Source organism: Eubalaena glacialis, chromosome 2 (assembly GCF_028564815.1).
Source record: "Eubalaena glacialis isolate mEubGla1 chromosome 2, mEubGla1.1.hap2.+ XY, whole genome shotgun sequence".
Classification (NCBI taxonomy): Eukaryota; Metazoa; Chordata; class Mammalia; order Artiodactyla; family Balaenidae; genus Eubalaena; species Eubalaena glacialis.
In genome coordinates, this window is record NC_083717.1 from 159,836,879 (window position 1) to 159,850,228 (window position 13,350).

At 43.6% G+C, this 13,350-nt stretch overlaps 1 protein-coding gene and 1 non-coding gene across 2 annotated transcripts; both read left to right on the forward strand.

Annotated features, from left to right (window-relative positions):
• The first annotated feature begins 10,423 nt into the window (after window positions 1–10,423).
• On the forward strand, window positions 10,424–10,509 carry LOC133086071 (small nucleolar RNA SNORD86). The gene has a single exon (XR_009699854.1). It is a non-coding gene; the product is annotated as a small nucleolar RNA SNORD86 (small nucleolar RNA).
• LOC133085556 (nucleolar protein 56-like) lies at window positions 10,428–11,322 on the forward strand. Its single transcript, XM_061182673.1, has one exon. The coding sequence runs from the start codon at window positions 10,792–10,794 to the stop codon at window positions 11,320–11,322; it is 531 nt and encodes a 176-aa protein (XP_061038656.1). The 5' UTR covers window positions 10,428–10,791.
• The last annotated feature ends 2,028 nt before the right edge of the window (window positions 11,323–13,350 follow it).

Below are 13,350 nucleotides of genomic sequence, written 5' to 3' on the forward strand. Positions count from 1 at the left end.
GAGTCAGGAAGTTAATAGGGGCTGGATTTTGAAGGATTTTATAGGCTTTCATTCTGAAAGAGATGGGGGATGTATTCATCTCCTGTGGCTGCGGTATAGCAAATTACCACAAACTTGATAACTGAAAACACCAGAAATTTATTTGCTCACGGTTCCAGGGATCAGAAGTAAAAATTCAGTTTGCCAGGCTGAAGTCAAGGCGTCAGCATAGCTGTGCTCCACAGAGCTCTAGGGGATCATGTGTTCCTTCCCTCTTCCAGCCCCAGGTGCTGCATCACTCCAATCTCTGCCTTGTGGCCACATTGCTTTCTCTTTTGTTTGTTGGAAAATCTCCTTCTGCCTCCCCTGAATCACACGTGTGATTGTATTTAGGGCCCACCCAAATAATCCAGGATGTTCTCTCCACCTCAAGATCCTTAATTATATCAACAAAGGCCCATCTTTTTTGGCCATATAAGGCAACTCTCACAGGTTCCAGAGATTAGGACATGGATATTCTTTGGGGGACCACAGGGACCATTGTGGGGTTTTGAGCAAACCTAATCTGATTTACCTTTTACAAAGACGAAAGGATCCCTTTGGTAGTGGGGGACAGTATAGAAGCAGGAAGAATATAACAGCAGGGAGGCTATTAGAGTCCAGGTGGGATGATAGTGGCTTAGCTCAGGGTGTTAGCAGTGGAGATGGTAAGAAATGATCAATCGTTTGTGACTATTTTGAAAGTAGAACCAAGAGAATCCACTAAAAAATTAGATATGGGGTGTAAAAGAAAGACAGGAGTCAAAGGTGACTTCAAAGTTTGGGGCCTGAGTAACTAGAAAAATGGAGTTGCCATTGACTGAGAAGGTTAGGGCTGTCAGAGGAGCAGGTTCGAAGGAGAAGAATGATAGTACATTTTGGACAAGTTAAGTTTGAGGTAGAGATGCCAAGCAGGCAGTTTCATATGCTAGTCTGGAGTTCAGGAGTGAGGTCTGGGTTGGAGATCTATAGATGGTATTTAAAGCCAAAAGACATGATGAGATCATCAAGGAAATGAAGTCAGAGAGAAAAGAGAAGAGGCTGGAGCCCCAGGGCATTCTAGCCCTGAAAAGGCAGGGAGAAGAGGATGAATCAGAAGAGACCGAGAAGGGTTCATTGAGACAGGAAGAAAATCAAGAGAGCATGAGGTCCTGGAAGATTAGTGAAGAGAACATATCAAGGAGAGAAAGGGTTCACTCACGTCAAATGATGCTCATAAGTCAAGTAAAGTGAGGATTCTGGTTTTTCTTTGGATTTAGCTAGTTGGAGGTCGTTTGTGATCTTGACAAGAAGAGTGTGATGGAGTGAGTTTAGGAGAGATGGGAGGAGAGGAATTGAAGACAGCTAGTACCTACATCTCTCCAAGGAATTTTGCGGCAGAGAAATGGGATGGTAGCTGGTGGGGGAAAGAAGAGTCAAGAAAAAGGTGAGGTTTTGTTTGTGTTTGTTTTTTACTTTTTACTTTTTATATGGGAGCAATAACTGCATGGCTATCTACTCATGGGAACGACTCAGTAGAGAGGGAACATTGATGACATAGGAGAGAGAAAGATAGATTGCTAGAAGGGTGTCCTTGGAAAGACAAAAGGAGATAGATGGATATTCATCTGAGCTAATGTACATAGAGGCAGAGTATGCATGAGATGCTGGTGGGGGCAGATGCAGTAGTGGGGATCTGTGGAAATTCTCTTCTGATTACTTCACTTTCTCAGAGACATCATCTGTTGAGAGCAAGGATGGGGAAGGAGGTGTAGGGAGTTTGAGAGTCATTTAGGAGAATAAGGAGTGTATGGGGTGGGGGTGGCCTCGCTCCTAGTGGGTGTGCTCTGTATGGATCTTTGTTAATGGATTTGGGGTCTGGAGAACCCTAATATTACCAAATCCTGCAGCCACATCTTCGTTGAGGATGATGGAACATGAGGCCTTAGGGAAGGCACAGTTTTAGGCCATTAATTAGACTTGGTATGGCCTATTTTACAAGTCGTCTTCTTTTTTTTTTTTTTTTTGACTTTTTTTGTTTGTTTGTTTGTTTTAATATTTATTATTTATTTACTTATTTGGCTGCACCGGGTCTTAGTTGCGGCATGTGGGATCTTTGTTGCCATGTGTGGGATCTTCATTGCAGCATGCAGTATCTTTTAGTTGCAGCATGCGGGATCTAGTTCCCTGACCAAGGATCAAACCTGGGTCCGCTGCATTGGGAGTGCGGAGACTTAACCACTGGACCATCAGGGAAGTCCCTACAAATCCTTTTTGCATGAAGCTTTATAGTCTGGTGGGAAATACTGTGAAGAGAGCTTGGGGCTAGAATGGCATCTGGAGCCTTTAAACAAAGGGCTGCTCTGATCTCAGAAGTTGGGGGTGTGGGCAGAAAAGGAGCAGCCCTAAAAAGAAATGAAGCCACAGACTCACCCGAGGTCAAAGAGAGCACATGCTGTGGCCTTCCTGGGCAGATGACTTCCGGTATAGACCAGGATGGCTGCTTAGCCTCAAATGCCCTCTGACCCAGCGCTGGGGGCTTCCTTCTAAATCATCTGACAGAAAGGACCATGAACTGAAAGGGCCAAGCCAACATCTGGGAGCTCGAGAGGGCTGTGACCATTTAGGGGCTGGGATGAATATTCAGAGCCGTCGTCTGCCCCGTGGAGGACAGCAAGAGCAGTGAGCAGAGCAGTGGAACAGAGACAACGGCAGCGAGTCACGTGACTCGCCTGGGTTGCGGCTGCCCCACAGCTGGGTCACTAGCCTTCTGACCAGAAGGGAATTAGCCCAGCTCCCAGACCTCATCTCGTAACTTGCTCTTCAGAGAACAGACACTCTGCCAAGTGGCCTAGCCTCGTGCAAGTTGGCCAGCCCTATTGGGGGTTTGTCTAACCTTTCCCAGAACCGAGAGGAAATGGGGGAGACTGAAGAACGTGGATTAAGCACCTCCAGCTGCTGACATGCTGCTGACAGTGGCAGATAAGAACGGATGAGTGGCATGTGCTGAATGCAAGCTCCGATAGCGCTCTACTCGGCTGCATTCAGATGGCTGGTGTTCAGGGTACTTGAAATTATTTATTTAGATCCATCAGCCCTGTTCGGGAAGCCTGACTAGTGTCAGCAGACACATGTGAGAAGCCACAGAGCAGATGTGTCAGGGCTCACACTTGCCCAGCCCATGCACTGCCTCCCCGCCCCGGGCAGTTCTGAACGTACTTCCTCCTCCTCTTCCTAATTGTGGAAGAGTGAAAGGGGCCTGGGTCTTAGTGATTCAGGCAACTCTTGGACTATCCAAGGTTTGTGTGTTATTAATTCCTGTACCTCCCAAGTGAGGAAAATATATAATTCTTTATGAGTATCTAAAATGGAGCAAAGGACTGTAGCAACCTCATGTAACAGGGCCTCACTGAGTAGGGGAAGTAGTCATGACGCTGGGAGTGGGCCACTAGCCCTAGGATCTTGGGCAGGACCTGTTACCTCTATGAGCCTCATGTTCTCATGTGTAAAATAAGAGAATTAGATCAGACTAAATCAGTGCCTTTTCTTTTTTCTTTTCCTTTCCTTTCTCTTCTTCTCTCTTCTCTTCTATTCCCCTTCCTTCCTTCCAATATGGAACTATTTTCTCAAGAAAAGAAAATAATTGTGCTTCCCTGGTGGCGCAGTGGTTGAGAATCTGCCTGCTGATGCAGGGGACACGGGTTCGAGCCCTGGTCTGGGAAGATCCCACATGCCGCGGAGCAACTGGGCCCGTGAGCCACAATTACTGAGCCTGCGCGTCTGGAGCCTGTGCTCCGCAACAAGAGAGGCCGCGATAGTGAGAGGCCCGCGCACCGCGATGAAGAGTGGCCCCCGCTTGCCACAACTAGAGAAAGCCCTCGCACAGAAACGAAGACCCAACACAGCCATAAATAAATAAATTAAAAAAAAAAAAGAAAGATTTCCTTAAAAAAAAAAAAAAAAAGAAAAGAAAATAATTTCACTGGCCTTACACTTTTCCTTGGTTCTTGTTCCTAGCTTTTTAGGGTGAAATTATCATTCACATAGTAATTTATGGATAATCTGTGGTATAGTCCAGGGTTCGGTGAACTTTTCCTGTAAAGGGCCAGATAATTTAGACTTTGTGGGCCATTTGGTCAAGTGAAAAAGCAGCAATAGACAATAGGTAAACCAATGGGCATGACTGTGCTCCAATAAAACTTTATTTACAAGAACAGGTAGCAGGCCAGATTTGGCCCATGGGCTGTAGTTTGCCCACCCCTGGGATAGCTCTGTCAGCAATCTCTTCCACTCTTGAGCCCTGTATGAGAACTCCAAAGTTAAACTGAATGAGGGAAAAACTGAGACAAAGGACCTGGATCACTTCATTTCCCTACCCCTAACCCCAAAAGCATTCGCCTCACATCCCAGCCTAATAACAGAAGTTCACAAATATATGCTCTATAGAGAATATTTTCTATCTAGAAATAAATTACTGTACATTCATGAAGGGAAAAGAGGAGAAAGACCAAACACCAAATTGTTGTTGACTCACCTGGTGAACAAATTGGCAACCATTCACCTCTGTCCCATAGGGCCAATGGTGAGTCCAGAGCTGGGTCCTGGAATCTAAAGGGTCCTGCCATCCTCTCCCACCACTGCAAAAGCCCACACAATGCCCCTGTCTGCTTGCATAGTACTTATTGTATAATAGCTTCCAAAAAGTCCCCATGTCAGGTTGTTAATTATATAATGAATCTGCCTATGTAAGAGTAGAAATTCTAATAAAACCCTCATGTGTACAATATTTTACAGTAACAGGGAACACATACAGGGCTATTTGGTCAGTCCTCTTCTTCTGAGTACTATTCCTCCCCACTTCTAGGAATCACTTCCTGTGTGATAGGAGCTCAAGGAGGGCCCAAAGCCACCCCTTTCCTGCCTCAGGACATTTGCACATGGGCCCCAAACATTTGCTGTTTCCTCGACCTAGATCTCTCTTCCTCCAGCTCTTTCCCTTATTCATTCCTATTTATCTCTCAGATCTCAGTTTATGTATCATTTCCTAAGAGGTACCTTCCTGCGCCCTCCAATGTAAATTAGTCCCCTCTATTATCCTCCCTTAGTAGTCTATCTTTCTCCTTCATCATATTTATCATGTGTTGTTATATTTTTATTTGTTGTCTTTTGGTTTAATGTCTGTCTTCCCCAGAAGACTTTAGGGGAAGAACATGAAGACCATATCTATTTTGTACAACACTGTATCCCCAGCATCACAAACTGTGCAGTGAGTTGGCACTTAGTTAACATTCGTTGAATGAACGGCCGTCATTTGATGCTACTGGTAAAAGAAAGGGCTGACGTCTTTGCAGTGGGTCAGAGTCCAAGCACACTCTCCACTCTGCAACTTGGACTGAGGTTCTGTTATGGACTGAATGTTTGTGTTCCTTCAAAATTCATTTGTTGAAATCCTAACCCCAAAGGCAATAGTATGAGGAGGTGGGCCTTTGGGAAATGATTAGGTCATGAGAGTGGAGCCCTCATGAATGGGATTTGTGCCCTCATAAAGGAAACTCCAGAGATCCCCCTCACTCCTTACTGCCTGGTGAGGACACAGTGAGAAGACATCAGTCTGCAACCCAGAAGAGGGCCCTCACCAGAATCCAACCGAGCAGGCACTCTGATCTCCAACTTCCAGCCTCCAGAACTGTGAGAAATGAACTTTGTTGTTATATAAGCTACCTTGTTTGTGGTATTTTGTTATAGCAGCCCGAGCTGACTAAGACAAGTTTTTAGTAACTACACAGAGGACTACTCACAGGATATAAGTGATAATACACTGGGCACTGCACTTACAAGGAAAAAAAAGAGGTGGGAAGGGGGAAGCAGGATGAAAAGTCCATAGAGTACAACGTCCTGATTTCCAAAGTGTTAAAGGAAGCTTTAAAACTCCAGCCAGTGTGGGCTTGGGCTGCGTCTTTCATCTCATGAAGGTTTCCTTCTCCCTTAAGGAGAACTACCTACACCTTGACACTTCCCAAATTTATGGTAACCCTACTGCTGTCTCCACTCCACACCCACACCCCAACACACCCAGTTACTTGGTCTGCACGTGGCTATGACCAAATAAAGTCCCTTCCCAGAGACACCCAATGCAAACTGAGAGGTTCAGTCTCTCCCAAACGTAAATTGGGTGACATGATCTGTGGATCAGAAAAGCAGAAAAGATTTGTCTGCAGATAAAGAAGAATCAAACAGATGTGAAGGGAGGGTCTGAGGGGAGGTGGAGAGAGAGCGTTAATGGTTCCAGCCCTTGATTATAGCCCTTTTATGAAGTCCAGCTGCAAACTCACCCTCAGGTGATTTGAGAAATCTACCTTTTTGATTAGGCAAGTTACCTACTGAAAAATGAACTCTAGGTAAATATAATGATTTCACATACTCGATTCTGTTTAACCCTCATAACAGTGCAGTGGGGGAAGTACTGTTATCCCCATTTTACAGATTTTTTTGGCTATAAGAAATTATCCTTCATTGAATGCTAGTGAGACTTGAATTCTAGGCTTAATTCTACCATGACTGCATCGTCTGAAGCAAATGAACTTCTTTCAGCCTTTCTCAAGAAGCAATTTTAGACTGATGGAAAGGGTCAAGAATCCTGCTTGTAATTTATGAAACCAATGATCATGACCTAGAAGATTTTGAATGGACAGGAAGTTGTCAATAAGCTTGGCCTCAGTCTCCTCATTTCAAAGTGCATGAATTGGATTATACGGTATCCAAGATGCCTTCTAGGTCTAACACTCAACAGATTATTTTCTGGCTTCAATTACCAAGAGGTTTACTCTCAATTATGAAAGAGCTGGAAACGGCTAATAAATTTGGTGGGATATTTGGACAACACAGTTATAGACCCACTTGTATCTGCAATAATTCTTTCTGGCTCTGAAAAACCTTTGAAAATTTTCCCTTTTATTATGACTACATGGGTCATTACTTGGCAAAGAAATTCCCCCTAATACTGATCTATGAACACAAAGAATGATGTGCCAGGATAAAAGGATATAAAAACAAAATCTACTAAATTATTGACAATAAAAGTCGGGGCTGAATTTTCCTGAAAATGAACCAACAAAAGCTACCAGCAAAACTGGATGAGCTGAGAAAATACAAGCTTAATTGACTTACCCTGAATAAGCGGTTTTCAAATGAATCTTTCCCAGTTCTGGGCATCCAAGACTTTCTTGAAATTGTTTAATAGAGAAAATTGATCCCCACATTTCCTTGATTTGGGAGAGCTCACTGAGAGCTTTGACCTTGATTGTCATCTTCACCATGCTGTGGAGACACCCCATCTTCACACATTAACATTCCTCGAATGAATGAAATTCCAGAAAACCAAGATAATATAACCTCACTGCATTAATGGGGAAACACATAAACAGAGCCTACTAGCCTGGATCTCACTGAGTTTCTAAACTGAAAACCCATTAAAGGATGGGTTGATAGTCTACCAATGCTAGGCAAGCACTTTCCAAAACTGTCACAAAATTTGTAATCAAGTGAAATTAGGAAACTACTTATGTTTTTCAAACATTCAAGATGGAGAAAAACCAGATCTATTCATAGAATAATCCCTGGCAAATATCAGGTGTCCAATAAGTGATTCTTAATGAGTAAATTAGCTTTACATTTTTATACAGCTATCAAAGTTTTTAAGTGCATACACATAATATGTTTACATTTCATTACACATAAAAGGACAAAATATTTTATTTTGTATTATTTGTCTGTTAATTCTTCACCTCAGTTTGAATGTACACACCTGCTCAGCCATTCCAAAGTATATTCTTCCATATTGCTTTTTGAGTCTCATCTTCTGACCTTTAATGACCTCATCACCTGAAGCTTGAATGAGAATGGGGGAAACTCCATTCCCGGACCACTTAAGAAGAGTCCTTTTCCTGTCAAGGCAACTAAATATTATTTTGCTCCCCTTGCCACACGGATATATATAGATAGATACAGATATAGAGACATAGAGATATAGATGTAGCTATAGGTAAATAGATATAAGCAGAAATAGAGATATATATTTCATTTTTACTTGACTTTGTCCTGAGCAGTAAAAATCCTGAATTTACCTCTTCCTGCTCCAAGCAGGTGATGCGGTGGTGTCCTTAACCTGTAACAGAACCCTTCATCTTCATTAGATCACCAGGTCACTGGCCTTCATTAGCCTGCTGCAGCCTCTCATTTGATTTGCATTGCAGGTTCCCTATTTAGGTAATGATTCTAATTTTGAAAGTCTCCAGAGGTTACGGCAAAGAAGCTGGGCCAGAAAGAAAGATGGACAGAAAGGAGAGAAGTGGTGCTGCCTCCCCTCACCCCTGCCCCACCCTGCATCCTCTAGAGAGAGACAGGTTGCAGGCTGGTTGGCATCATGGGGCTTGGGGACCTGAGACTTGTTCTATACTGTCTTTTCTTCGGTAAATGAGCATTCATAGTTAATGCCTCAGAAAGCTTGACAAAAGGAAACCAAAACTTTAGTCTGAAACCATCAAAGGCATTTAAAAGGCACCAGCTCCTCTTGTGCCCCGCTCTCTTTTATATACAATACAACTGCCACAGCAGCTTGCCCCCTCCCTTCTTGCCTCCGGGCCTTTGCACATGGTGCTCTTTGAGCCTGGATCTCTCTTCCCTGATAAATTCCTACTTATCTTTTGGGTCTCGGTTTATATATCATTTCCTAAGAAATACATCTCGTGGCCCCCTGATCTAAATCAGTTCCCTCTTTTATTCTCTTTTTTAGTATCCTAGTAGCCTCCTTTACCACACTTATCATAAGTGACACTATATATTTATTTGTTGTCTTTTGGTTTAACATCTATCTTCCCCAGAGGAACTTAGGGGGGTACTGTGGACTGAATGTTTGTGTCCCCCCTCAAATTCTTATGTTGAAGCCCGAATCCCCAATGTGATGGCATTTGGAAGTGGGATCTTTGGGAGGTAATTAGTTTTGGGTGAGGTCATGGGGATGGAGCCCTATATCCCTGATGGAATAGGAACACCATGATGGAATTGGTGTCCCTATAAGGAATGAAGAGACCAGGGCTTTCCCTCTGCTGCATAAGGACACAGAGAAAAGGTAGCTGTATGCAAGTCAGGAAGAGGGTCCTCACCAGAACCTGACCATGCCACACACTGATCTTGGACTTCCAGCCTCCAGAACTGTGAGAAATAAATGTTTGCCGTTAGTCTATGGGGCCGTATCTATTTTGTACAGCATGGTATCCCCAGCATCTCACATCGTGCAGTGAATTGGCACTTAATTCATGTTTGCTGAATGAATGACCAGTTGTTTGCTGCTGTTGATAAAAGAAAGGGCTACGTCTTTCCAGCAGGCCAGAGTCTGAGCACACTCTCTGCCCTGCAGCCTGGGCTGAGGGTCTTACTAACAGCAGGACTGCTCACAGGATGTAAGTGATACACTCTGGTCTCTGCCACCAGCATTAGCAAGAAAAAAAGAGTTGGGAGAGGGAAGCTCAATGAAAAGTCAACAGAATACAAAGTCCTTGTTCCCAAAGTGTTAAACAAGAAGTTAGAACTCCAAGCCAGTGTGGGCTTGTGCTGCGTCTTTCATCTCATGGGGGTTTTCTTCTCCCCTGAGGAGAACTACGTACTCCTGACACTCCCCAAACTAGGACTACTCCAAAGCCCCGCTGGCTTTGGTGAGTTTATGATTTATAGTTTGCTCCTTCAAGCAGGCAGCACCCAGACACTTGTCTGAACCAGGGGTGCTTTTGCAGTCACTAAGGTCAACTAGTTGTTTTCATTTCCTATGGATACTGTAACAAAGTACCCCAAATTAAATATAAATTTATTACCTTACACCTCTGGAGGTCAGATATCTAAAATGAGTCTCACCGAGCTAAAAGCAAAGTGTTGGCAGAGCTGTATTTCTTTCCGGAAGCTCTAGGGGCGAATCCCTTTCCTTGCCTTTTCCCCTTTTTAGAGGCTGCCTGCGTCCCTGGGTTCATGCCTCCTTCCTCCATCTTCAAAGCCAGCAACATTGCATCTCTCGGCCCATTCTTCCACGATCACCTATCTCTCTCGTGCTCTTCTTCCGTTTCCCCCTTTTACTTTTAAGGACCCTTGTGATCATATTGGACCCACCCATATAACCCAGGGTAATCTCCCTATTGCAGGTCCTTAAATTAATCACATCTGTAAAGTCACTTTTACCACGTAAAGTAAAATCATCATAAGTTCTGAGGATTAGAAGGTGGACATCTTTGGAAAGATTCTCCCTACCATACTGGTAAATTATTCCCAGTCTCAAGAAACAGATAAAGAGTTTGTAGCTCCACCCTGCCAGTTCCTTTGAAGAGGCAGGGAATATAATAAGAAAGAACTGAGGATTGGAACACTGATTAAAAAACAAAAGGATCACGGTGATGGTTGACCAGGGCTCCCTGACCTGTACAGGCCTCTGCTATGGGGGTGATGGCCAGTCCTGGTGTCTGAGTGATTCCCTGGGCCCAGCACAGGGATCAACTTTCCAGAGCCCTGAAGACAAGGGGTAACACCCCAAAATATGGACTCATTTTCCACTCTACCTTCATTGGCCGAGCAGCTGCCAAGAACAAAGGCCGCATCTCCCGATACCTGGCAAACAAATGCAGTATTGCCTCACGAATTGATTGCTTCTCTGAGGTACCTACCAGTGTATTTGGGGAGAAGCTTTGAGAACAAGTTGAGGAGTGGCTGTCCTTCTATGAGGCTGGAGAGATTCCACGAAAGAATCTGGATGTCATGAAGGAGGCAATGGTTCAGGCAGAGGAAGCAGCTGCTGAGATTACTAGGAAGCTGGAGAAACAGGAGAAGAAACGCTTGAAGAAGGAAAAGAAAAGGCTGGCTGCAATTGCCCTGGCGTCTTCAGAAAACAGCAGTAGTAACCCGGAGGAATGTGAGGAGACAAGCGAAAGACCCAAAAAGAAGAAGAAGCAAAAGCCCCAGGAGGCTCCTCAGGAGAATGGAATGGAAGACCCATCTGTCTCCTCCAAACCCCCAAAAAAGAAATCTTTTTCCAAGGAGGAGCTGGTCAGTAGTGATCTTGAAGAGACAGCTGGCAGTGGAAGTCTTCCCAAGAGGAAGAAATCTTTCCCCAAAGTGGAACCAGATCGTGACCCTGAAGAGTCAGGAAACAAGAGGGTCCCCAAGAAAAAGAGGAAATTCTCTTCCAAGGAGGAGCCTCTCAGCAGAGGACCTGAAGAGGCTGCTGCCAGCAAGAGCAGCAGTTCCAAGAAAAAGAAAAAGCTCCGAAAGCTATCCCAGGAAAATTAGAATGGACATTTCTCTAGTAGGGCATAACTTACAGAGATATTTCCCAACCCATCCCCTATAGCCCAATAAAAATAAAAACAAAACAAAACAAAAAAATTTAAAAAAAAAACAAAAGGAGTGGCAGAATCCTAATGGCAATGAATCCCATTCTCCAACATGTCAGCCACCACAGTCAATAAAAGCCACCTGTGAAAACACTTCAGGCCCTGAGAAAGCTATGTTAAATACCAGATTGGAGTAATGTGAAGTCTCTGATATTTGTTAACAACAAATTTGGGGTACTCAGAGGTACATTTCAAAGCCATTTGTGTCAGGAATTGTTTCAGCTGCAAATAAAGAATAACCACATACCAGTGGCTTAAGCAATAAAGACATTTAATTATTTCATGTAACAGAAAGCTTAGAGGTAGGTGGGTCCAACATGGGGGCAGCAACTGAGGGTCAGCAAGGACCTAGGGTCTGTCCATCTTTCTGCTCTGCCTTTCTTAGTAGATCAGTAATGTCTCCCCTCATGGTGGTAAGATGGCTGCCACATTCCAAGAATCATGTCTTCCCAAAATGCCATCCCAAGCACAAAGGGCAAGCATGTGGAGGAGGACTGTTTCTCCTCTTGCTACTCTCTCTTTTATCAGACAGGAAACATTTCCCAGTACTTCACTGGCCATTCAGGGTACTGGTATTCCCTGGCAAAGAGGAATGGGATTCTACGATTAGCATAGATCAATCAGAAGTTGTCCTCTGTGTGTGTGTGGTGGGGGGGGGAACATTGACACTCCAAGTAGAGTTGGGGCTCTGCTAAAAGAGAAGAAGCGGAATGGCTATTGGGTAGGCAATCAACAGTGTCTGCCATATAAACATTAAGTGTTATCTATTTTTTTAAATAGATCTTTACTGGAGTATAACTGCTTCACAATACTGTGTTAGTTTCTGTTGTACAACAAAGTGAATCAGCCATATGCATACATATGTCCCCATATCCCCTCCCTCTTGAGCCTCCCTCCCATACTCCTTATTCCACCTCTCTAGGTCATCGCAAAGCACTGAGCTGATCTCCCTGTGCTATGCTGCTGCTTCCCACTAGCTATTTTACATTCAGTAGTGTATATATGTCGATGTTACTCTCATTTCGCCCCAGCTTCCCCCTCCCACCCCATGTCCTCAAGTCCATTCTCTATGTCTACATCTTTATTCCTGCCCTGCAGGAATGGTACATCAGTACAATTTTTTTTCAGATTCCATATATATGTGTTAGCATATGGTATTTGTTTTTCTCTTTCTGACTTACTTCACTCTGTATGACAGACTCTAGGTTCATCGACCTCACTACAAATAACTCAATTTCGTTTCTTTTTATGGCTGAGTAATATTCCATTGTATATATGTGCCACATCTTCTTTATCCATTCATCTGTCGATGGACATTTAGGTTGGTTCCATGTCCGGGCTATTGTAAATAGTGCCGCAGTGAACATTGTGGTACATGTCTCTTATTGAATTATGGTTTTCTCAGGGTATATGCCCAGTAGTTGGGTTGCTGGGTCATATGGTAGTTCTATTTTTAGTTTTTTAAGGAACCTCCATATTGTTTTCCACAGTGGTTGTATTTTTAACATGCTAATGTATAAATAGATAGATCTCCATTCAAAATATGGCAAGCTTTATGCTCAGATCTGAGATATTTATCAGACTAATCCTCTCATCAACTGGATCAGAACAATTTTGGTTCAAATATACAGAGTTACTCTAAATTTATCTGATTTTATGTTAAAAGAGGGGCATTAAACTTTGTATTCATGGACAAATTCCCATGGAGTAATCATCCATTAAAAAGTTATTTATTGAGTACCTACCATATCCCTGGCACAGTGGCTAAGCACCAGGACTAAGATATAGTTCCTCTTCTCGGGTGATTATAATTAGGAAGGTTAAGTGTTATTACAGGTACAAGTACATGAGACCAGGGAATGTGTCTAGGGAGAGCCCTATCTTGGCGTTAGGGAGAGTTTTGGAAGATGTGACATTTAAAGAG

Excerpts from the sequence above, each read along its gene's own strand:
- LOC133085556 (XM_061182673.1), top strand. The coding sequence starts at position 10,792 with ATGAAGGAGGCAATGGTTCAGGCAGAGGAAGCAGCTGCTGAGATTACT.